This window comes from Tyto alba, unplaced genomic scaffold (assembly GCF_018691265.1).
Source record: "Tyto alba isolate M040663 unplaced genomic scaffold, T.alba_DEE_v4.0 Super-Scaffold_28, whole genome shotgun sequence".
Lineage (NCBI taxonomy): Eukaryota > Metazoa > Chordata > Aves > Strigiformes > Tytonidae > Tyto > Tyto alba.
In genome coordinates this window covers 11,244,169-11,271,386 of record NW_024881302.1, presented here as the reverse complement: position 1 = coordinate 11,271,386, position 27,218 = coordinate 11,244,169, and the positions used below count along the sequence as shown (strand labels likewise).

Here is a 27,218-nt window from a genome sequence, read left to right as displayed (position 1 = left end):
CTTGTCTGATGTGTCAGAATTAGTTGCTACGCAACCAAGCTATAAGCCTCACCATTTAATAATTCTTCTAATTGCAAAAGAGAAAAAGAGCTTCAGTGTCTAGATTTGTCAAAGCACTGAATTCTTCCTGTACAGAGAATCTACAAGCAGTAATAATGAACTTGAGAAAAGCATTTTTATTGAATGTATCTGGGATCACCTATTACAAAGGTATTAACGTATATATATAGTCAGTTGAATTTTTATTATAATGATAATTAGATTATTTACTAAGTGAGATTGTTCTGACATGCTTCCTGCTTTACTTCCACCAAAACCTTCTCTGAAATGGGAAACTAACGACAGCGTGTATGCTTCTGTTGATCCTGTGGTTCACTTCATTTACAAATTGCTAAGTATCAAGAATTTAAAATCTCAAGATTTACTTTCTATTGTATAGTTGTCTTAACTACATATAGGGCCTAACTGAGCAACTGAAAGAGACCAATTGCGGCCCCTGCTGGTACCTAACACACCTTTGAAAGAAATCAATAGATTAATAAATTCAGTAAGTTTTCCATTAAAATTCTATTACTGAAAAATAAAATAATAATGTAAGAACAAAAGGACATTGTATTAGTAACATGAGCAGAGAATATCCAGTGACCAAAGTATCACAATAACTATCAACAGTAACTTCTTCTACACCTTCCATTTTGTCACTTAAGAGTCTCAAACTAGTCTTCCGCTTCATAAAGTACTGTGTAAAATAGGATTTTTCAGCTTTGTAACGTTCAATCAGCAAACCCATGCCAGAACCTGAAACAGTACCAAGCAAAAATGCATAGTCTAACATACACTGACACAGATATCATTTGAATATGACATTTGAACATACAATTAGAATATTTTAAGGGTTCATTCATTTTGATAATTTCATAAATCAATTTTAGAAAAGAATCTTGGGTGCATCACTTCTAACTTCCCAAATTTAATAATTTAAAATTTTTACCTATTTAAATTTATAAAAAGCAACAAACACATGCCTCAGAGCTTTAGGAACAAAGTTATATCCACCAGTTCAGTTATAAAACTTTTTCTACAGTGAGGAAAATAGAACCATACTGGCTTACATGTCTAGACAGCTAGTCAATTTAAGAACTAGGTCTTTGTTCTACAAGTTTATATGAAGAGAAAAGATTCAAAATGGGGTAAACAAACTGCCTTCGACAGCAAAGGCTATTTTATCCTGTCCAGCTCAGCTCTTAACACAGGAAAATATGATTGTCCTCCACCTTAATCTTAATGCTTATGAAAGCCCATATTTATGTTTGGAGCAGATTTCCATATCAAAACCACAGAATGAGTGTACACAGAAAGAGTTCCTGGTTTGTTTGGGCTTTTTCCATACTACGCATTAATGGAAGCAGGCAAAATAACTAAGATCACATCAGAAACAACCATTATTGTTATCAGCAGAGATTTAAAGATGTTAATCAAATTAAAATATTATTGTTCACTTAACTACTCACTACTTAACCACTATGAAGATGACATTAGCTTCTCTTTCCATGGAGAATGTCATATCAGTTGCAATGAACCATAACCTGGGATCTGCCAATTCAAAAATCATTTTAGAGCAGTCATTTCTAACATGGCCAGCATATCAGAAATGAAGTGCTGTATGCCCTTCTAGGGCATTTTACTGAAATAAGAAATAGAAATGAAGAGTTATATAACTACAGAAGTTAATTGCATCAATCTAGATACATCAAGGAAGTACTTACTAATTGTCATGGATTCTGGCACAGTGGCTGAAGGCAACATAGTGCTTAATGTATTCACTTGAGCTGGAGGACTGACTTCCACTCTAGTCAAAAAAAGTACAATATCATCAATAAATGAAAACAAAATCCTGAATTCAAAACTAAAGAAAAAAGCATTCCAGAAACTAGAATTGTCATAATATTCACCCATATTCAATCAACTGATGTTTAATTATCCTTTAATGCATCTGTTTTCTGATTTAATAAACACAAAAAGATCTAAATCAACAGGCCGTGGAGAATACAGTAAAAAAAATAACACAAAAACCAGCATAAAGCCTATATTCAAAAGCAAGAGGTTAAGTTTGCCTGATATTTGACATGACTACATGATTTCAAGATAATTAGGAAAAGTTCAATATATGAAACCAAGCAAAAAGGGAAGTGTAGACTTTTGCATTTGTCTTTCCAAACATTTGCTAAAGTACCCTGATGAATAATTTGTTTTCCAGTACTGAGTAGCTATGCATTAGGTAACAATAAGTTGGCAGCTACAGGGTGAAGACTTTTTTCTTTCAAGAAAAACGTATTTGACACATACCTGTAAGGAAGATCAGATCTTCTCTGAACCAGTTCTACTGCATGAACAACATGTTCATGCCCCTCTCCATTCACCAAGTTATCTAAAGCATGCATAAAGAATGCATAAGCATTAGATTTCTTAACAGTACTTTAAAAATAAAATAAATTAAAAACAATACCAGAAGGAAGGTAGTTATATTTTTAACTAGAAATACTCATATTTACTAAAGCTTTTAAACACTTTAAAATTCTCTCTCTAAGGCTCGCTTCTGCACATTCATGCTGAATGCCAGCAGGATTGTAAAGTCCCTTAGAAACACAGCCATCAGTTTAGAAAAACAAATAGTACTGCACAATTACTAAATTATAATGTAAGTGTAATTTTACATTGATAACAATGTCACAAAGCTATGAAAAGACTTCTTTCTTAAGTTATTTTTACAAGCCCCAGAAGTTTAACCACTACATGGCATCTAATACTCATTACAAATCTCCCCGTGACTTGCAGGAAGAGAATTTGTGGCTAGTCCCCAGTACATGAAACCTTGCAAAGACACCAGTCCTTTATGCATTCCCAACAGAGAACCATGGCTTTTCTCTGGCTCCTTATGCCTATCTACCAAACATCAGGAATCAGACAGATGAGGTATGTTTTCAAAAGCATGGATAATATGCATCTGTCCACATATCCACAACTGTCAGGATCAAAATATACGCACCACTGATAGGCCCCATCATTAACGTAGTTCAGATGGAAAGAAACAAAAGTCACATTTTATTGATCTCTTCTACATCTCAGTATATAAGGGTTACAAAGTTACTATAAAACAATCCTAAAATCATGAGCTAAAGTAGCACAGAATTTAAAAAGGAGGAATTACAGGAAAAAAGGTAATGGGAATTAGAGCTATGTCTGAATTACTATGGAGGAGAAAGTTCATCTTCTAAACTGCAGAGTTTACTGAAGATCAGTTCCTAAAATGCATACACCATTTTTGCTCCAAGCAACTGAATTCTGACTCAGGCTCTCTCATCTCTACATACATGCAAGACATGATACGCCCTAACACATCACTGAAGCACTGCAGCAGATTAAAAGCGAAAACACCGATATTAACATACACTATAGATTATGCTGTGATCCCTGTCAAATATATGTCTTGTTATTTATCTGTATTAAGACCTATAAACCAATATACTGGGTTAAACTATATACAAGAGCTCATTAAGCATGCTTTAGCAAAAACATTGTCATAATAATACTGAGTTTGCCAGTTACTAGGCTGAACCACTCTCAGAAAAAGCTAACCCACGTTCCCTCTGATACCATTCATCTAACAAAAGCGTAATTTACAAAGTCAAGCAAACAACTGCCTAAGGCAGCTTTCAATCTCATCAAATTGTCATTATGGCTGGGGAGAAAGTGAGCGTATGCAGGTGTATCACTCACCCTGACTGACATTTAGGTTGCATGATGGGCCTTTTAGTGAAGACTGTCTGCATTCTGTCAGTCCAGAAGGGCCCAGTGACAGCATGGAAAATTTAAATCAGGAAATTAGACAGCAGACTCTGTGTTGCTGTTTCCTATAACAGATGAAGATTGGCTTCACCAGCCCAGTGCTGTATCATTCTGGCTTGCCTGCTGGACCACAGGGTTTACCGCAAAAACAGAGAGGGGCAGGAGAAGAACTTAAAATCTGTACACTCTGCCAGAAGGGATCTGAATGGGCCTGTTGTTGATCACCTCTAGTAGTCCGAGCATTGTCTTCAAAACAGTTCTGAGATGAAGCAAGGTGAAACAAGGATCTTTGGTATCTCCTTAATAAAACTAAGCCCCTTACACTTACTGTTTGTTGTCCTCTCTGGTCACCTGTCTCCAGTACTGACTCTTGGCTTGGTCTCCTAAATTTTGATTTCAGCTACAAATCCCTGCCTCTAGCTCCTGATGCCTTGCGGTGTCTGACTGGCTACTAACTCCTAGAGCTCAACTGTGAGCTCCCATTCCACACACCCCTCCATAAACAGGAACATTTACTTGTACTCCAGATTTCAATCTGTTGCTGTCAGCAAACACTTATAAATCTACGGACTTTTTCTAACAGTTTCTATATAAAATTTAAGAGAACGCTATGCTGCAAACTATATAATGTTTTCTAAATCCATTCCTTCATAAATTGAAAAATGTGAGAACACAAGAAAATAAATGAGAATGTACTTTCTATTTTTTTTGAACCACCGGCATTTCTTAAGAGGTACATGTCTTAAAATACAGCAGAGGGCAGTACAGCATTATTTTACAATTCACATTTTTTTTATCACCAAACTTAAATAACTGAATTACACTTTCTCACAGGTCTTCAATTAATGGTCTATTTAAACTCCTGGCATATATAATGTATATACAAAAATATGAACTATTTTATAATTAAAACATTATTTGAATGCCACTGATAAGTTTTTAAGTGGTCACTGAAATGAGAATACATACCCAAAGTTTTATAAGAGCGATGTTTTATAAACAGCTAGCAAAATAATAACTCAGGGCAGGGAGGTGAGAGGGGGGTAGGTGGAAGTTTTTTGTTTGTTATTGGTACCATTACATATATTGGAAAAGCACCAGGTCTTCTTTTCCATATCTTTGACCATCTTCATTGCTTGCTTCAAGATCTTTTCCACATGTTACACATCACTCTTGAAGTGTAGTATCTAACACAGTACTGCAGCTGAGGCTACAGCAGAGCCAACTGAGCATAAATTTACAAATGACACTTTCATTTATGCATGTCCGTACAAGGTGTGCTTTTACCACAGAAGCACAACTCTGCTAATTCACTATCAGCTTGTGACCCACTATGGATCTCCTGCAGAAGACAACTTGAGAATACTGGCAGATGAAAAATTAAGTAAGAGCTAGCAACTGGTGCTCGTAGACCAGAAAGCCAATCTTATCCTAGGCTGCATAAAATGAAGTATGGCATGCAGGTAGAGGGAGATGATTCTCCCCTTCTATTTCACTATCATGAGACCCCACCTTGAGTACTGTATCCAGCTCTGGGGTCCACAGCACAAGAAAGGCACGGACTTGTTAGAGTGGGTCCAGAGGAGAGCTAGAACACCTCTCCTGTGAGGACAGGCTGAGGGAGTTGGGCTTGTGCAGCCTAGAGAAGAGAAGGCTCCAAGGAGACCTTATAGTGGTCTTTCAATAAAGAGATCTTGTAAGAAAGATGGAGAGAGACTTTCTAACATGGCCTGCAGTGACAGGACAAGGGGCAACAGTTTTAAATGGAAAGAGGTTAGATTATATATAAGGAAGAAATTTATTTTATTTTACAATGAAGGCACTGGCACAAGTTGCCAGTGGCTGCCCCCTCCCTGGAAGAGTTCAAGGCCAGGTTGGACAGGGCTTTGAGCAACCTGATCCAGTGAAAGATGTCCCTGCCTCTGGGGGTCAGACTAGATGTTCTTTGAAGATCCCTTCCAACTCAAACCATTCTATGATTCTGTGATTCCCACATCCTTTTCCAAAGAGGTATTTCCTAGCCAGTCATTCCTCATCCTGTATACAAACAGATAACAGCTTCTATTGAACTGCATCCAATATTTGATACTTTCTCCAATCTGTCAAGATTAATTTGAATTCAAATTCTCAAACAGTTACAGCTTCTTCCAGCTTAGTAATATCTAGAGAATGAATAAGGATATTTTCTATTCAACCATCCTAAACATTAATAAAATACCATACAAAACCACAGCTTAACCCCAACAAAAATGTGGTTTATTTTGAGATTGATAAATCCTCCTCAACTAAATATCTACACAAATGCAGAGCTCTGATTCAGATCTAGAATAAATTTTAATTGAACCTCCCATTCCAGTTATGCAATATCTCTTATGTCCTTACAATCTCATCATTTCTTACCATTGTCCCATGTTAGAAACGCTGTTATAAAGTCTGCTGGAATTCAACAAATTAAAATACCCACCTGTTTGGGAGTAAGAGCCAACAGCACTGACTGGAAATAGAACATCTGAGTCATCATTCAGGACCTGCAGAGGAGTCCAACTACATATCTGAGAATTGCATGTGCTTATTTCGTGAGGCCTAGATTTAAAACAAACAAATAAAACAACCTACTTGTAACAGTCAATATTCATGTTCATAATGTTTATATTTCTTTCAGAGATATCACTGGAAAAAAAAAATAATCTTTATTTCAATCTGCCTGACAATTTCTTAGTTCAGACATACATAAACTCATTGAAGATCAGACCACTCCAAAGCAGATGACACAAGCAGTGGTTGCCTCTTTTCCTCAAAGGGATTTCTGTGTCAGAAGAAGAGGGCATTAGTATCTAAAATTATTCTTTTTCTCTCCATTTTGTCTTGTTTAACTATCTACTCTGACGATAACAGGCTTAACTGTTTAAAATATGTGCTTTTACTGTGAAGACAAAGTAGAGTTGATATATTAAGAATAAGGAAACTTCAAATAGGCCAGAATTATAGCCTGGCTATATCATTCAACAATTTCAACAACTGAGAATTTGAAGGAGGTCAAATCTTAAATCTAACAATTTTAGTTTTCAGTGGAACTTAGAAACAAAATACCGTGACCACAGTGACTCAAATGGTTTTAAGCATGGGGAAGGAAAAAAAAAGGGGGGGAGGAAGGAGGGAGGGAAGAAAAGAAAACCTATAGTTCAGTTAGTTACATAAATTTGCCAACATCCATGAAGGAAGGTGGCAGGGGGAGAGGGGGAAGCATGGAAAATTTACCACTGGTTCCTGCAACGTTACTTACTTTTCAGAAGCTTCAGTTTCACCTTCTGTGCCTTTATTTGCTAATGTTTTTCCATATAGCTCATCCTCATCTGCATCTTCATCATCAATGCTTTTCACATCTAGTTTCTGATATTCATATTCTCCATTCATGAATACTGAATTGCTTTTCCACAAATGGTTACTTTCTTTCCCGTTCAAATTTTTTCCGAGAGTGCTTTCAGATGAGGATAATACAAAAACTGAAGATCTGTCTATACTCTCCTCTGAACTTTCTCCTGTAATTAGAGTCTTTGTGGCATCCCCCAAATTTTGCTCATCTTCCTCTTCATCAAATGAGATAATATTTGTCACTCTCTTCTTCTTTTTTCGATCTTTTTTGTATTTCAAATCTAGTAGCAACATAAAGGTTTACATAGTTTAGAAAAGAGAATCAAAGTAATACACCTGTTTATCTCTTAAAAGAATTCATGTACTAAATGAGTTTAGTAAAGAAAAAAACCTCTTAGATCTACAAGACATTTCATTATCTTTCCATACACGAGCTGCTAAATTGTTACCATTTTTATTTTATATGTCTTACATAATTCAGATTTTAGAAGATATATTGGAGGTGCGTTCATAACAGTATTCAAGTGGAACTGGGAAAAAAAGTTCAACAAGTTTATAAAATTAAATGTAAAATAAAAAGTTAGCCTTCCTGTCACTTTCTTCCATGGAATATGGCTAGTGTATTTTGCAGAGTATATCTACAGAACAGAGGAAACATAAACACTGCTGGGGAGAAAAAAATAAAAAGAACAAACTCACAACACAAGCAAAATCCACAACTTGCAATCAAATAAAGTTAGTTTTGTCTATATTCTGGAGATTAAGCAATCAGTTTTCAGAAAAGTAAATTAAACTTGATCCATCCCTCAGCTAATTAGCTCTTGATCTAGAAATACATTGAAATCTTCTCTGATTATATCACATCTATGCTGTGATAGCACTTATTTTTAATTTATTACCTATTCACACTGATTGCAATGTGCACATGAGGCTAAATGATCTTGCAAAGTTGAAGCACTCTAAGAAATATCAGAAATTTACTCAAGACAACTCACACTGGGACTATACTTTTTTATTTAATTCAAGTCCAGCTGTTCTATATCCACAAAACACATTAACATACTCTTAAGAGTAAAAGGATGTTAAAAAACCATTCTGGATGCAAACAGAATTCCAGCAAAGAACAGAGACTTTAATGAAAACTTCTGACTTGCTCTAACATATAATGGTATTTGAACAAACCCGATTTTTTTAAAGTGACATTTTTTTGTAAGTTGTACATTACATGTACTGTATACATATGTACTATACACATAACATGCATTATGTTTTAGTTATGGTCAGCATACGGTCAATTATTCTGTAACTTCATCTTGCAAGACTATTCTATGCTAACAAAGTTATCCCAAGTCAAGTATCACCTGACATTTTAATCTCATTTCAAGTGCTAACCAACAAAAACTTAACAAGTTTGTTTTGAAAACCATGTTTTGAGATAAAGTCTATATTAAATGCCAATAGATTTTATCTCAACTTCAATTCCTACTAGACAGCATTCACATGTGGGTTTTTCTTCTTTTTCTAAAAACCAAAACAATTTAAAACCTAAACTCAAACCTTGTTTCTTAATTGAAAAACACATAAATTCCAGAATCTTCCTGCAGTTTTGTAGCTTTACAAAACAAAACATCCTTGCGGCTCAACTTCTGTAAATCACAATGCTGAAATATTCCTTTGCTATTTTTGGAACTGAAAATGTAAAATGAGTATCACATTTTGCTTGATTAATTTCAAATTATAAGAGATTAAGACTTTGGGTCTTATTTAGTAACATCCTGCAAAATGGGTGCAACACTAACACATTTAAAGGTACAAAGAGTGTATGAGTAAATTTTCATTTGTACTAATTACCTACTTCATATAGGAATTGCTGCTTGAAGATTACAAGCAAAGATTTTTAGCTGATATATATCAACAGATATTTGGCAGTGTATTTCTGACTGATAAAGTACCAAAAGAAAACATATTAAAAATGAAAAATCATTACATCAGAAACTGCAAGGCATAATCTTATGCATAAGAAATTCAAATTCAGGTCACAAGCAAAGCACTTTACCAGTAAGACAGTTTAGCTTCTCTCTCACAGTGATACAAGAAAGCTAAAATACACTTTTATCATCCAGTATTCACACCAGCATTGCCAAAAATTTTCATACCTTTTATTTCACACTTAACTAGTTTGTATGTGTAATGCACTTACTTTTAAGGTTTTTGTTCCATCATAGTGCATTAAATTTAATTCAGAAAGTTATTTAAACGCACCTGAATATTTTATGTTTCTGAATGACACTAACGTTACAAAAATGCTTACCAGCATTTACATTCTTTGAGAGCACAGGAAGTGGGTCAGTATCTTGATCAGGTTTTATTAGAATCGAGACACCAGATGATGCAGTTATCTCTCTAAGAAGGCTGCTAACACCCTGAGTGGATTCTTTCAATAATGAGGTTACATTGTGGGTCGATTCCTTTAACAAATCAGACACGGTGGGTGTGCATTTGCTCTGTCCATTTAAATCCTTATTATCAATGTTGATTGCAAAAAGAATGGAGTTCAGACCTTCAGATAAAAGAAAGGAAAAAAAAGACCAAAACCCCACTATATACACTTCATACAGAAATTACAAAGATAGTACCTAAGCATTAACAAAGCTATGACATGTAAAACATTATTCCCCCAAAATTTCCCACAGTTTTCCATGCATGAATTCTTATTCTTTCATGTACCACTCATTCTTTTTTAGATGATATTCAAGCTGATGCAATCAGTTCTGAATTTATCTTGATGGCTGTTCAGCTGCACGTTAAGTAAGCAGTAAGTACTGGGAACTCATTTATTTATAACCTTTCATTTAAGCCCATTTCACTGCAGCTTTAGTATTTGTTGGTTCCTATATTGTATTAAGAAAAACTCTTGTGAACCCTATCTTGCAGAATGAATCATGTGACCATATATCTGAGAAAAGGGGTATAAAAGATAATAATATATCACTGCTGTGGTCAAACTCTAGAAGTAAATTATGTGTTATCATTCCTTACTCTTACTGTCCTTCCATGTATTTACCTATAATTTGGGTCTTACTACATTAGTCTATCATTGCTCTTTTCTAGTCAGGAATAACCCATTTTGTTTTCTCTAAATTGCATTAGTTTTCAAAAAAAAAGTTAGTCTTAACTGAGAGAAGAGTTAGAAAATTTATGTGAAAGACTTTTGAACTGTAGGAAGGTGTGGAACTGTAGGATGCTTTTTAACAGTTCACCAATTCATCGCATAAATTGGCATACCTGGACTATTCACCCTGAATGTGTATCTGACACACATTCTCCACACAAGCAAAGACTGTTAGAGAAGCTCCTCACAACCAGAAACGGATATAACATCCCAAAATTAAACAGTTTTTCAACAGTAGCATTTAAGTGAAAGTCTTACCAGCGGCCATCGTAGGGATCATACTAGAACGTTCTTCATCCATCATAAAAGACCCGTCTTCATAGAAGACACTGTAATATGAAAGGGGGGGTGGGGGGGGAAGGAAAACAAAAAAAAGAACATGCAGTCCGGTGTTAACATATATGCCATTTCTAAAAGATATGAAAACTCTGAAAAATATGTGCATGAGAGTAATTAATGACAAAGCAATTCAAGGATTTTCAGATTTTTTTTTTCCTTTGTTGTTTCATTTATCTTTATTTGACTTCGTATAAAAATCTATCTTGCAAGAAAGCTACAGAGGACTGGAACACACTAAATACAAAAAGGAGGTACTAACAAGCTCAGTTCTAGCAATAATCTTTTCTAGTATATCCATTAATTGATGCAAATAAAAAGAATGCCTTTCTGCTAAATCCACCAGACTCTGTAACAAGAAAATTCACAAACTGGTATAAAACCACTTCCAAGTGATCTGCAGTACTAGCTACCTACTTCTTGGCTGCTGGAGCAATTCAATTACAGGATGAGCATCTCCAAAAGGCAATGGGTAATTACCACTGATGAACTGATAAGACCAAGGCTGCAATTGTGTACTACTTTAATGGAATGCAAGTGGCACCTCAAAGCATGCTCTTGAGGTCTCAGTGAGGAAACTGTTGCAAGAATAGGGAAGGGAGTTAGGAAAGAGAATAGAAATGAAGATGAGGATAAGCAGCATATATTCTCACATGCTAGAATGAAGCCACTTTCAGGTCACATGTTGATATAGGCACAAACCTTAATGGCTGCCAAAATTTAAAAAATTAACGAAATAAAATTAAGAGGTTAAGTGGCTTCACTAGCACAGCAATTAATGTAATATATTATTACAGCTATGTTTTTTGGTTTGTTGGTTGTTTTTTTTAGTCTCAGTTCTTCGTTTGTCAGTACACTTCCTGCATTACAAAGACATCAAATACAGTACCTGAGTCGATTCTTATCTGCAAGCAGCATATGAACATATCTTTCCAGAGAATGTTCATTTAATGCACAGCGCAACCAAGCCCGGCCTCTACCAATATCTGTAGTAATGGTCTTCAGAGAATAAAAGCGCTGCAGTTCATGTTTATTCAAAACTTCTTTCACATAGTACCAAAACACTGGCTCTGGAATAAAGAAAAAAAAAAAAAAAAACAAAAAAAAAAAACACCAAAAAAATGGTAAGCTACTATCTGAATGCATTTACATGCAACTTCATAAAACAAGCAGGTAATGGTACATAACTTTGAACAAAGGTCAATCATTTACCATCTTCGTATGACTCCCCAGTTAAATAGGTTATTAATTCTACAGAAGTTGGACTATTTAAGCACTTACAATTTTTCACTTCATTGAAAAAGCCAAACACACATATTAAAGGATTCTATCTTATATTTTTAAATAGAATTCACACTTTAAAGCACAATTAAGCTAGTATTTCATCCACAGAACAGGTTCACGTATTCAGCTGTGAATATATTACGCAAAGGAAAAAAATTCTTTAAAATTCTGTCTTACTGCTGATTGTGAAATGTTAGAAACTAGGTCCAAATGAATGGGTAGCTCCAGAATTTGCAGACATGCAAGACAAATTCATGTTACTTGAAAAAACAAGTGTTATATTTAAAAGACAACAAAGCCCCTTTCAACTAAAATACTTTCCTTTCCCTGTCCCCAAATATTGATAAAAAGGTTTTTTACAGTTACCTCAAATTTCTCAATTGGAGGCAACAAAAATCTACATCAGCAATGGTAAACGTACAATAAAACACCTAGTATTTTACATATTCCTGCTTCTTAACTGAGTAAGAACATATTTTAAGGACATATCTTTTAAAATTCACCTCTTACCATTTTCTCAGGTTGAAAAGAACAACCAAACATCAGTATTTCATCTGTAAGACTTGAATCATTACTGTATGGTATAGTTTGGCAATCATTAGTCATTAATATTGCATCAAATACATACTGCTTGAAAGTATCTTAAAATATAACATTAACGTTCATGTGGTTTTGTTATAAATAGAATTGCTTTAATAACTACAACAGTTTGAAACCTGTTACCCTATACAGTTAGCAACATGTTAAGAGACTGAATTTAAGGAAAATAGGATATTTTTTAAAGAAAAAAAAAAATCTGAGAAACTCAGGCATTACAAAAAAATTAAAAACACATCAATTTCAAGCGAGACATGCAGGTACTCCTCCTGACAGTTTAATGAATGTCTTTGCTCAACATTTTTTTTAAGTTAACAAAAAAGGGAAAATAATTCTACTGTACAAGTGAATGGTGCACTACCACCTCAAATATATTGTTCATTTTTGATCACCATCTCAATGTAAGCAGATGCTTAAAGATGGGTAAAAAATTTCCTCAAAGACACAGAAAAAAATTCACATGAGAGAGAAATCAGATTGAGCCTGCCACTCCTGCTTATCACTTTTCTAAATCTTTTTTAATGTAGTAAGAATTTTAAGTAAATTCCATCCATAATGCTTCTCTTTCTCTCTGCTAAATAAAGAGCATGCAGTCTGATTCTGAATAGGTTTTCACTACAGCTTATGACTTCCTTTGGTGAAATATGCTCATTTGAGGGTATGAGGTTTTTTATTAATCTCTGCTGAAAGCCAAATACAGTATTAGATTAGCAAAGTTTATAACACAATTTTAGAAACCGAAACATAACAAGCAGGTTAGATTCATTAATTAAAAGTTCTGCCAAATAGATCTGACAGCTTTTGTCTTCTATGCAAGAATAACCCAGAGCTCTTCTAAATTACACAAATATGCAAAACACATAAAACCACTGAATTTACAATGTAGGATGCAAAACTAAAGGCATAATTTGGTAAACTAGGACTTCACAGGCACATTAACATGCAAACAATAAGGAGACGCACTGAACATATAAGAGCATTCAAATATCATATGTCCCACTCCTTTGGCTTCAACTTACTTGATTTGCATTTCAAAAATAAAACGCATGTGTAAGTAGAAAAAAGCATTTCTTAAAATGCCAGATTTGTATCAAGATGACAGTGATTTAATGACTTCATTGTTTCTTATGACCAATAAAATCCATTTTTGTCTTGCTAAAGCTCAAAACCATACTAAAGTAGGAAGTGAAAATATTACAGGAATAGAGAAAATAAGCAGATTTCCCCTTGTGCTGAGAGTAAAACTCAGTGCTTCTTGGCATTCTGACTATTTACAGATATCAAGGATTTTTAAAAGTTTCAAAATTTGGGTTATCATCAGTTGTCAATCAAAATCTATCCAGTGGAAATAAAGAGCATTCCAACTCTAAGTCCCTCCATGACATGCTTTATAAAAACAGTAATGTAAGGGGCATTTTCAAATTACTTCATTCTCTTCTTTGAGAATAGCATTAAATGAAAATCCAAGTCCTAACTGTCGATATGATTTTTCATACTGTATATATATACATAGCTACAGTATTCTCACATGATCTTAATTGTAGTTAAATAAAGAGACCCTCATATTGTTACAATCTAAAGACAGAATACAGTTTTATTGTTTGCTGGTTTTGCTTAGATTGCTCAACTGCATATGCCTGTAATTACCATACCATTGACACCAAATCACACTGATCTTAAGAATTTGTTTACTTGAATTTAAAAAGTTAAAATATTTTAAATAGGATTTTTAAGTCACAGTTCCAAAGAACTACTACTGGAGTTTTAAAATGTTCATTTTCATTTAAGAAAAACAAAGTAAAACACTGAAGCTCTTAAATGCAAAATGATGCTACATTGCTTACAGCCATTTGAAAGTACAGTTGGTCATGAAGTATCTGTAAATTTCAAATAAAAACCACTGCTGAACAGATTTATTTTTCAGTTGTCAAAGCCTGAATGTATAGCCTAAACAGGAGTTTTCCACTATGTTAAAGAAAAAGATGACACTGGTGATTATGTTAGACAGAGTGGAATTTAAATCATGCCAGACACATTTGCCTGAAAGTAATAAAAATACAGATGTGCTTTGCAACTGCTTTCAGAAAAAAAGCACCCCAACACAGCAATTCGCAAAGATAAATGCAGAGGAACCAAATGATTTCCAAAACAAAACAAAAAAAAAAAAAAAAAAATCTTCTCTTGTCACTATGTTTTTGCTCTTTAACTTCCATATATTGCTTAACCTTCTTAAGGAGTAAAAATTCTTCCTTCTCCAATTCCCCAACCACATATAACTTTCCCAACTTCTTCTCCTCTTTCTCCACATTATCTCACTGACAAGCCCCCAAATCATACACACATATGCACTAACATATAACGGAATTGTTACTAAGTTCTCAAGTACCAAAAATATACCTTTGTACATCTGGCCACTAAAAGACGGGACCAAAACTTTCATACACCTTTGATGGTACTAGCAGACAAGAGAGAAATCGTAAGAACTAGAGAATTATACATAATGTCTTCAAATTCAGACATGCTATTTGCATAAATCAGAGAGGGTGTAACGGGGAGAACCTTCTCTGCACTGAAGCATAGGACTCTCAATTGCAAGCTGGAGGGATAAAAAGCAGATAACGGAATCACTACTCGTTAAAGAAATGGAAACTACCCAGACGCTGAAAGAGACCATTGATTATCAAATCCCCAATTATAAACACACACGTGGGAGGAAAAAAAGTATATAAAAGAGCAGAAAAATCTGTAAAGACTCTGTAAACAGCTGAATTTTTCTTATTTGTTCATTTAAAGCCCACAAAGTGTTGAGTCTTGCACATTACTAAGTAAAAGTGGTGAACATAGGAAACTCACTAACTTCCGTAAAAGCACAGCTATTTTAGCTCCACTAAAAAGCAAAGTCTGGAGGCTCTAACCCATTAGCAGGAATGTCAGCACACAAGACCCAATATTTCACCCTATCATCCACAGGAAACAAGTCCATTGTTACAGCAATTGAAAACACCATTATATCAAACTACACATTTTGTGTTAATGTGATCTACATTATTTGCAGTTGTCTGGTAACTGAAAGTTATGGCTGGAGATCAAAATGTATTACCAATTCTAGTACCACTGAACATATTTAAGAAAAAAAAAAAAAAAAAACAAACTACCACACCAAAACCCCACTATGTGTTATATGTTACACCTGACAATTTCAAAAACCAAAACACAAAAAACTTCTTTTAATGTGGAGAAAGTAATAATTCTGTTTGAGAAAAGAAGATACTGTATGTCAAACTACACAACAAAACTGATGAATGCCTTCATATACTTTTGACTAAAAAAACAAGGGAAACTTTAAGGTGAAGAGAAGACAATAAAAAGAAAGGAATCTTACCTTTAAATGTGGAGAAAGTACTAAAAACAACCCAACCAATGCAAGTAATGTATGCTCCATTTTTAAAATTACATCAATACCTAGAAGTTAAACATATCTGATGCTATAGAATACAGCAAAGAACAGAGTAAGACAAGGCTAAGAATGAAAATGTTGTAGTAAAAACTTAACTGCACAATTTCACAATGTTTATCCCTACCAGAATTCAAAACAAATGTGTCAATGATACCATTCATGGTGGAACTGTAGGAAGTGCAGATTTCAAAATACCAAAATTTCTACAGAAACTTAGTATGAAAGTTAAACTATATTAAGAAACCAATAACCATTTGCACTGTTTAATGAGAGTCCAAGTATTAAGCATGATGCCAACAGTCTGCAGTTTGGTGCAATGCTTAAAGCTTCCATCAGAAATTATATCGCTTGCTGTTTAAAATAGAATAGTTAGAATTAACAACCTACCTGTTTCAGTTTTACTGGAGAAACCTGCTGCCTGTTTGATCGCTGCTGCTGTTAATGCTAATCCTCGGCTCCTCCTCAGACCATGCTGTAACACAGCTTCAAACTGAGCACACAAACAAGTGACTCTGCAACAGAATTTTTAAAGAAATCATGTGAAAAGGACAATCAACTATGTTCCTATACATCAGGTTTATTCCAAATCTCTGAATAGAGAATGTAATTGTGAACCATTATTTTATATGTAGTCAAAGACCCCTTGTATGCACTAATCTCATTATTTGCCAACAATATAATCTACTTATACCCACAGTCTCATGATGACTATTCAAAACTGGGGCACAAATTACACTCAGAAGAACTGGCAATCAATTTGACAAATCATCTTCACCTGCTGTGGTGGTTGTTAGTCATGTTATTTCAGCTTCAGATTACCTACCTTTCACGTAACACAATTACATTTTCATAAATATACTTTGTACTACACATGTAATGAATGATTTTCTAACAATATGCTATAAATTCCTATACAACTAATAGACAATTTTGTTAATTTGCATTAGTACACTATAATTTAAGCCTAGGAAAACAATTAAACATACATTTTAATGTCCTTCAGAAATCCTAGTCATAGGAAAATAAGAAAGATTTTTCTGAAGATGGTGAATTTTCAGGGTTTGACATTGTTCTCAAAAATACTATTTATAAATTTCCTGATTTTTTTTGAAGGTAACAGTTAATAAATCAGTTTTCACACAGGTAGAAACACTGTAAAACCAGCAAAGTTTTAAAATTCAGCCTGGCAAAGAAAGGAATTTATTCTAACCTACAAGGAATAGTAAGGCTTAAAGTGTAACAGATAAAAATGCAATCTGTTTTAAATCTTACTTTCTCTAGGTTTTATTTTTGCTATTAAATAATACTTAAAACTTAAGCTTTGAGAAAGCTGTCACCTGGCTGCCAAAGCTGATTATTAAAAGGAATGACAGATACTTCAAGCAAATATATAAAAACAGTTGACAAAGTGGCTCAGGGGTCTGCACCAGCATTCCAGAAGTACAGAGTTATACTCAGGGTCACATAAAAAAGCACAAGATCTCAGGATAACCACAGTCAGCAAAAGAGGTATATTTACCATAATTGCCCTGGACAGAAGAGCTTTTAACACATAATGCTTTCCAATACATCTACATTAGGAAAACTTCACTTTGTCAGGTAACTATACTAATAAAGCAGAACAGAACCCAAGCAATACTCAATATCACTGCGGAGCAGATGTGATGAATTTTTGTCAAAAAGACTGTTCCTTTTAGAGACGGAAATTCCAGCAGATACATGACCCCTCCCAAGAAAACAACAACAAAAAAAACTACATGATTTTTCAATTCAGAAAAAGTAGAACAGAAACTAGTTCTTTGAAAGAACTTGTATTATTAAAAATTCATCTGCACTGAGAATCAAAACAAGAAAACTGTGCAACATTTTACAGGAAAATTTTGCCACCAGGAAAACAAAATTTTTTAAACATTAGGTATTCTACAATGCTCTATGTACATAGTGTATTTACTAGAAAGCATTACAAGGGTATGTTAAATAAGCAAATACATAATAGAACTCTCAAAAATTATAATCTCAAAGATAAAAAAAAAAAAAACACTAGGAGAACAAAACTAGGAGAATCTTGGATTTTGATCTAAATTCTCAGACTATCCCCATTTTTAAAATTATCTCACAATATTTAGCACAGTAACAACCTTGAACACCATGGATTTTAGGAAAAAAGAATCCATTAATGTGATTTCTACTTACTTTTTAATCCTTAAACTGCCTAGCTGTAATCATTCCTTATAATCGTTCATATAATTATTCAGCACGTCTACTGAATTCTAAGGAAAAATTTTAAGTAAAATTTGGCCAGCATTATACCTTTGGAATCCTAACCCTCCCTGTTTACAAGAAGACAAATACTAAAGGTCATAATTCAAATCACTAAACAACTGCAACAAAGAAGTTGTTCAAGCAAACTGAGTAACAAAGCTCAATGTTTAGATCCAGAGAATTTGCTCTAAGTAGGAGGTACTTCCTTCTAGCCAAGATTACACAATCTACTACAAAGGCAAACATAATCAATATGTTGTTTCACATACACTAAAGATTAAATGATTATCTCCAGTTGATGCTTCTGTGCCAACAGCTATAGTTGCACAGACAGTCCAACTGCTAGATATTTCAGCCTCACCATCCCTTTATCCCACCTGCAACTTCTTGCTTCCTCCCTCGCACCAGCTTCTGTCCAACAAACCCCGTGCTGAAGAGACCCCACACTAAGCTGTCTCCCCCATGCTAGCTGAATGAACCACTATTTCTGTAAGCCTGTTTCCCCAAAACAATGTAAGCTAAAACAGCCAAGGGCAGGACAGGATAACAGTAGTAGCCAAAAGCTGCCATGCGGTAGCATTAGCCTGGAGTTTCACATACAGGTAATGCACAGGAGCTACATTACAAGCTGGTCCTGAAAGGACACGGGTTTGCCCTCTCATCCCTTCATGTTTCTTCCTCCTCTTCTGCACTTCCCATGGCTCCTAGCTGCATGATCTCCCCCTCCTTGCAGCAAATCTAGCATTCACCAGATGTTTCACTGATTTAACTCGCTAAAACGGCAGACAGTTATCCTTTTTGCATTATTTCTTATTTTATTAAACTAATTCAGAGGGGACTGGATGATCACCAGGCATTTCTTAAAAGGTGCTTCAAGAGAGTAGTACTGAAGTCAGGGACCTTGAGGAGAAACATGAACACTCCTCATCCCTTCAGTAGCAATGAAATGTTACGTTGGTTTTCCAGAAGTCATGAAACCACACCCTTAGACATGTTCTTAAAGACTGAAATGGGAGAACTCTGGAGAGAATTTTATGCATCATTTATAAATGGTCAACAGATAATTAACTTCTTCCCAAAAGGCAGAGTTGAACTTCAAGGACGTAAGAAAAAGGACTCCAAAAAACTGCATTTAATCCTGGTGTTTTATTTATCTGAGATTTTTCAGTAGTACAGATTCTGAGAAAGACTCGATAGGATGCAAAAAACACTGCAATTTCTGTCTGCCAGTAACCTTCTTAAAAGCCTTAGAAACCAATATGCCGTATATGACAACAAATGCAACTAATAGGAATTAAATTACCTTTTCTTTTACTTACATTAATAAAAAGGAACAACTCCTCATACAGAGAAAAAAAAAAAAAACAAAAAAAAAAACAAGTCTAAAACATGTCAGGGATAAGAAAAAATAAGAATGAACATTTTCTTAATGACTATGTGCTAAACACACTTCACTTGACACTTTGGTGTCAAGCTTCATAAAACACAGGTGTGTTGGTAATAAATATGCATTCATTTTCAAGAGGTTTTAGGAAAGATAAATTCTCCTAATCTCATGCTCAGACCTCAGAATTCAATGTTTTGTCACAAACTCTGCAGTCACTTAAACATTTGTAACTTCATACAGAAGAACACTGTTAAATTGTCTAATTTGTAACAAGATGAAAAATTCAGAGTCCCATGTCAGTGTTTGTGTAAACAAAAGGAACTGGGGGCTTTTGAGCATGTAAAGTATTTTGTGCCCTATGTTTTATGTCATTATGATGCATAATGTAAGCATGTTAAAAGTTTATTCGACTATCTTACCTGCTATCAGAGTCTGAAGCAATTTCTTTTCTTCCCCCAAACCGTATTTGACACTGTGATAAACAGATTTTAAGAAATTTTTGTTATGCTTACAAACACAATATTCTGAAATATTTCCATCTAAGAAGCAAAGTCATAACAAAAAAGGAAGCAGTACAAAATAAAGCACTGCAAATACAGCCTGCAACCAAAAAGTGCTTTACAGCATCAGGTACCACTCACTAATGGGCTATTCTTGCAGTTCAAACATGTACTTGCTAACCACACCTGCAGGTCCTTCACTAAATTTAAAATTGAGTAAAAATTCCTACTTTTGAGTTTTAAATGTACACCCACAAAAACAAACACTACTTTTATTCAGCTCAGTGCTACAATTACAGAAGATTTGTTCTTTACAAAACACATCATTGGCTTGCTTCCAAGACATTCTTTTGCCTCCCAAGCTTTCCTAAATTGAATCCAATCTATGAAATTCTACTTGCTGAACTTCATGTTGATGGAAGATATGTATATACATAAAGAAATCCCATTTTTACCTGTATCTTAACTATTCAGTAAAATTGTAGTGTAAAGAAAAAAAAGCTGCTACTGTAAAATGTTAACCAATTTAGCCTTTGCAGTATACTACAATTTAGTTCAGCCATATAAGTACTACATATATATATAGATAATATATATTCTATATTATTAGACATATTTATAATATATACGCTACAAATATAATCTGTCAAGACCTTTAAACAAATACTGCATAATTTTTATTTGCTAGCAGACACAAACACTCAGTAGTACTCTGTGAAAGACAAGATTTCTTCATTGCCCAATAAAGAGGGGAAAAAAAGTCAAATACTGCTAGTACTGACAACTCACAGTCAGTATACTATAGAAATATGTATTAGATTTCTCACCTGTTTAACTGCATCCAGTAGCCTTTCTAGGAGAAACTGTCTTTTAGTGTCATTGCTCTGTGAACCTGAAATTCAACAAAATCATAATTTTAAAATGAAGAGGTTTTTAAGAAAAATATATTTGGGCCAACACAAGGGCCCTGCAAACTTTCTTCCCTTGCCAATTATTCCATTAAATTTATTAATGCATTTTCTTTAAGTAAAATGATGCAGTATAAGACTGTGTTTTGAGGTTTCAACTAGCCTTTCTCTAATATGCAGGAATGCTGTTTGAAATGTCATCTAGAGCCTTGTTTTAGTAAGATTTTGGTTTCATGACATAAGGTATATTGCAGCAATAGCAAATATAGTATAATTGTGCAAAACCAGCACAGCTTGCCCCTAACCTCATAGCACAACCACCTGTGGGGCCACATTGCAAGCCTGGAACTGACCTAGCTTAAGATTTTCATTATTTTTTAATTTATTTTTTTTCAGTCAGTTGGTATAGGTGTATGATGGAGCTCACACTGTAATCCCATAAATGTTCGTACTGGGACAACTACCTGGGTAGTATATCATCATAGCACAAGAAATAATGGAAAATGAGAAAGAGACAGCAGGAATATCTTCTTATTGTTCAACAACCTAATTGCAGAAAGAGTTTTAAGTCAGGTGAACAGAGAGCAATTGCCACAATAAATCCCTTAAAATGTAATTGCCAGCACAGTTTTTCCTGATTAACACATATAAAATCTAGTTTGTTACTATACAAGCAACTATGCCAATCTTTAACTTCTCAATCATTTCAACAAAAAAATAGCATACTTTGCTTGTCAGTATATGCTTTATAAACTCCCATAAATATGTGTAAAATGTACTGTTTAATTAACCGGCATCACCTCTATAATTCCTTTATTCTGATCTTAAATTCAAAATATCCTTCAAAAACCTCTGTGAACTCTCTGAAATTGAACTAATTTTATTCTTCTTTTCCTCTCAAAGAACATACAACTAATATATGCATGGACTGAAAGCCAATCAACACTCTGTAAGAGCTAGTTCTTCCAGATGCTTAAAATCAAACACCATACAATAAGCCCTCTAGTAAATAGAGATGACATCAAAGATATCTCTTCCTCTTGCTGTCCAACACTGCAAAGTCCCAATCACAGAATTTCCTATCTTCATAATCACATTCAAAGTATTTTGCTCCTAAATCATCAGGAGGAAACTGAAATTATTCTGCCTTTGTTTCATCTTAAATATGGGATTAGGAGAAGAAAAAGCCCCCAGCAAATCTGTAATATACAGTGCCAGAATAAAGAAAACAATAGGAAAAACATGCAAATGTAGCTGCTAGCTAACATAGCTTCACAATGCTTATTTAGCTCATTACAGTGGATTTTCAAAATTTATACTTTAAGTCTGACTCAAACTGTGCAGACATGTGATGTATGAGTTTTGGTTCTGTTAGACAAATACTCTGATGTGTGCAAACTCAGATGAAGATGCAAACAATGTTCAATGCTAGTAAAGGACTCTAGAAACAAACCCCATACTAAATAGGTTTTAACTTCCAAACAACTATCCCATTTATGCCACTGTGAAGGTTAAATTCACATAAACCCTACTACTCCACTTTCTGCGCTCCTTCAGAGATGACCATTTTATTAAACTATATTCAGTGTTCTTAGCATGCATGACCAAAATTGGAGACACATATACCTATGCAACTAAATGCCTTGTAATAAATCACGTAACTATAAAATAAGGAAAACAATTACATTCCAACTTTGAGTACAACCCCCCACGCACAGTAACAATGAATATATACAAACCTGCAGATTTTCCCTACTGTTTCAAAACTCATTACTTCTACAGTCTTACACTATCCACATACCTGCAAGAACAGGCATAATGCAACATTTCCCTTTATAGTAATAGTTTGAAACTAATTCAGAACAAATGCATGGAAATTAATAGTTTTATGACCTGAAAAACATCTATCAAATGAAAATACTGTGTATGTGGGTTCTTGTCTTCCAAGTGCAATACATATTAGTTTTTAAATTCACACCTCTTTGGCATCTTTGTATCTATTTGGTAACACAGAAATAGTTTGCAACTAGATATCAGACTGTGAACAATAGAAAAAAATATGCATAAATACAGAAAACCTGCAGATGATCACTATGCTAATTGATGTTCCAAAAGACTAAAGCATGTGATACCAGACAGCCTCAAATTTACACAGTGAGTGCACTGTAATGCACATTCTGTCTTTATTTTACTTGCACATTTGTACTAATAACAATTATGACTACACATGATTACAACCAATAATTTCCACAAGAAATTCAGATCATCTTCACCATTAACAGGGCTATAAGGCCACATAATGTCTATACTGAGGACTGGCCAAGGTTTCGGCTCAATGCGTGTCTTCAGAATTCTTCCACTGCTGTACTTAACATAGAAATTCTGCAGGTAGAAGAAAAAGAATATTCACAAAGTCTAACAATTTTTTAAATTGAAAGATTAAATTGGGTGTTTTTACAGCAGAAGACATATTTTTCATAGAAAAATATGCCTAGAAAACGTAGTAGTATTTAGCAATGTTTTTATGTAGATGGAAAGTAAATACAAATCTCTACCAAGTCTCTTTAAAGATTTTGCTCTTCTACAGTCTTCATTTTCTAAACTTTTTTTTTAAAAAGAGCATATTTTCAGACAAGAGCACCAATTAATCATGATCATCTCTAGTTGATTAAAGACTAACAGTGTATCACAAACTGACCAAAATACCCTTCCTACTGATTCAGAATAGTCAGAAAAATGGTAAAAACTGCAGTAACACATACAAGTACAAAACATGGAATGCAATAGAACAAAACATTAGATTAAAACATAGAATGCATAAACAGCATTACTCAGAAAAAAGGCTATATTTAGACTATTGCAATAAAAAAGGAAGTTCATACATGAGTCTAAAAATAATTGCGAAAACAAGTACAAGCTTGCAGAAACTAAGAAACTTAAAGAGACTCCTCTCATCGACATCTACTCAGTCAAAAAGGCTTAAAAATAGGCCCAGGTACTGCACCTGCCTCTGTGACCCTTGCCATTTTTTGTTGTTCGCAGTCAGCTTTCCTATTTTTAAAACAAACTTCTCTCCATACCCTGCCAGAAATACACACACCTACAGCAGAAGAAAACTCACTATCCAAGTAAAGGAAAACAGGATTTTGATCCACTTCTTTATAGGTACAGCTCTCTTCAGCACCACATGTAGTGTATAGGCTAAAAAAAAAAAAAGTCTGATTGCTCTTACATATATCTTGAAATTTTGCACCTAAAATTTCAGACTGCAAAGCCTCTTGCTTGCTATAGTACAGCTTCTGAGGGCACAAGTTTACAATAAAGCAAACACAGACCTAACTTAACTACTACCTTGTACTACATTGTTATGATTCTACTGCCTCATCCTGAGTCGCATTTTTATATCTTTTTTGAAACTGTCACTAACAAGTGACAACACCCCTCATTCTTAACAAGTACATAAATGCGGTATCCTTGCATTACTTCCCTTTAAAGTTTAGCCTATGCAACACTGTCCAATTAAATATGAGTATGTAATTAGTAATAGCATTAGTAATATTAAAGGAATGCTCAAATCAACAGCAAGCTACCTTCACATCCACTAGAAATATATTGTAGTTAAAAAAAATATATAATAAAAATAATTATAGCCAGTGGGGAAATAGGTTCTTCTGCCTATATTTTAGGAACAACCCTTTTACTTTCAAGGGCTAAAACTGGGCAGGGAAATAAGTGTAGATGGTACTTTCACAAACATGAAAAAAAGATGGTTAACTTTGATTATGTTAACATTAGCTAACTCCTTTATCTGAAACAAGCACGATAATGCTACATTTCTCTGTCCTGATCTGTTCTACTTACATTATTCTGGAAAAATACTGTACAGTATTGTACAACAGTAATGTCTGACAAAGTGCAGAAGTAGTGTTCTTGCTGTTATCTTGCTGTCTAATCGAAATTGTTGAAGTCATATAGGTCTTGGCACGGGCTATACATGGGTAGGTTAGCCATGCAACTGAACTACTAGCCTTACTGTCACCTTAGGCATTATTCTATTTTAAGCAATTAAATGTTTTCTCTCCTCATAAACTTGTATCTCTTGTTAAAAAAAAAAAAAAAAAAAAAAAAAAAAGGTATTAAAAATAGCTACATGATGAGGCTTTATGTCACAAGAGGCTCTACATTGCCTTTTGAGTCACAGAATTCAGAGCTCCCAAAGATGAGCGTCCTAGGAAGATTTAGGCTCCGATCTGCCCAAGGCCAGTCCCAGCCTGAATTCATCATTGAATGGCTGAGGTTTTCCATATGAAAATGCTGACTCTTAAAAACTTCAGAATTAGTATATATCATTTCAAGATCTGAAACATTTGAGAAAATTTTTTTTTCCATGGTTTTAAAGATTTGACTGTTAGTTGCATTTTTCACAATAATCTTTTTTTTAACCCTCATCTCTTCTTCCATAAAAAACTTCAGTTTTCTTCTTATCACAAAGATGAGAACAAAAGAGAGAAAAATACAACTGAACTGTTTTCATTTCTGGTTTCGTTTTGAGAAATAACTGCTGTCCATAAAAGATGTAGCATTTAATTACTCCAGTTAACTCTTCAAATATTTTTTCTATCTTTGGCAACAGATCTCACCGTGTATTAAATCAGGGTAGGAGAAAAATGTGTGATCTAATTCTCAGGTACAGAGTGTTGTCTGCAACTTCCATTACTGAAGTTATATAAACAGACACATGAAAGCATTTACTAAAGCACCTCCCTTCCTAAAAAAAACCCAAACAAACAACTGCCAACGAGTTTTAAGACATATTAACTCCTTTATATTTACAAGAAAAATCTACTGAAATTTTTTCCTCCATCTTAAATAACTCCCCATACTGGCCTGTTCAAGTGGCCATGCTTCCTCCAGTCCTTAAAGTTTATGGGTCCCAATTCTCATGCAAACCTTTCAATTATTTCCCCTTACTGACACCTCAAAAACCTCAGGATCTAGCACACCCACACATACCACTTCACTGTAACACGGAGGCCAGAAATGAACACATCCACAACCAGCACACCCTCATCAGGACAGAGATTGAGAAACAGCAACAATACAACCTAAATACCAGCAGGGTCCACTTTTTCCACTAGCCATGCTACTCACCTCTCCCACCAACTGCATGTCAGTAAGTTCATGAATTTTTTATTATTACTTCCTCTTAGTATTTATTTTCTCAGGAATATTTCCTGTGATTTTGCACAGTTGAGGCAACGGAACTCCTCAAGACCAACATCACTTGTGCAGTCAGCCAGTGTCATGCACAAGGGCAGGCTTTAGGATTTAAAACGAGGTAAACCACCACTTCTGGGGAGCTTTGGGAGCCGAAATGAGGAGCAGGATGCGGTGATACGGGTAAGGGCTGAGCCCTACCCCGCACTGCAGGACCAGAAAGGCCAAAACCTCGTGTGCCTCACGACGCCACAACCCACAGCCTCACCGGGAATCAGCAAAGGGGGAGAAAGGGGCCTCGGCCCGCGGGGGACAGGGCCACACCTGACCGAACAGGCAGCGGAGCAGCGGGGACCCCCCGGGCAAGCTCTGCTCGAGCCAGCCCCGACAGTACCCCAGAGACCCGGGGGACCCACCGAGCGTACCCTGGCAGCAGAGAGGACCCCACCTCCAGCCCTCCACTCACCACTCATGGTGCCCGCGGGACTCCCACCCTCCGTCCGCCGGACCCAGTCCCTCCTCCCGCACAGCCCAACGCCGGGCCAGCCAGCTCACAAACTCCACCCAGGAACTCCGCCCCACCGCCCCGGAAGGTAAACACGGCTCCGCGCCGGGGGCCAGGGCCGAGAACGAGGGAGGGAGGGAGCGAGTTGCTACGCGCCCGCGGCCGCTCGTCGCGGCGTCGTCTTCCCTCAGGCTTCGCGTGCCGCTCCTGGGGAATAAGGCGCTGCCTCCTCGCGGCAACGCGGGGTGCGGAGCCCCGCGGGAAACCCCGCGGTAGTCCTCGCGCCCCACGGAAAGCCTGACGGTCTGCCCGGGCAGGAATTCAGCGGGGAAATGAAGAGATACCGGGCAGATGAAAGATGGAGATAAAATGTGC

General features: G+C 35.4%; 1 protein-coding gene across 2 annotated transcripts in view; it reads right to left on the bottom strand.

Moving 5' to 3' along the window:
* SNX29 (sorting nexin 29) overlaps positions 1–26,873 on the bottom strand; it is a 130,489-nt gene extending 103,616 nt beyond the window's left edge. For both annotated transcript variants that reach the window (XM_032983686.2, XM_042798743.1), the window contains exons 1-11: positions 26,805–26,873; positions 21,041–21,105; positions 20,133–20,185; positions 16,452–16,576; positions 11,616–11,796; positions 10,649–10,719; positions 9,530–9,778; positions 7,130–7,499; positions 6,311–6,429; positions 2,347–2,428; positions 1,767–1,849 (exon numbers count right to left, since the gene is read on the bottom strand). In XM_032983686.2, the coding sequence (XP_032839577.1) occupies positions 1,767–1,849; positions 2,347–2,428; positions 6,311–6,429; positions 7,130–7,499; positions 9,530–9,778; positions 10,649–10,719; positions 11,616–11,796; positions 16,452–16,576; positions 20,133–20,185; positions 21,041–21,105; positions 26,805–26,811 (1,405 nt within the window). In that variant the 5' untranslated portion in view covers positions 26,812–26,873. The remainder of the gene's footprint in view (positions 1–1,766; positions 1,850–2,346; positions 2,429–6,310; positions 6,430–7,129; positions 7,500–9,529; positions 9,779–10,648; positions 10,720–11,615; positions 11,797–16,451; positions 16,577–20,132; positions 20,186–21,040; positions 21,106–26,804) is intronic.
* Positions 26,874–27,218: the final 345 nt, after the last annotated feature.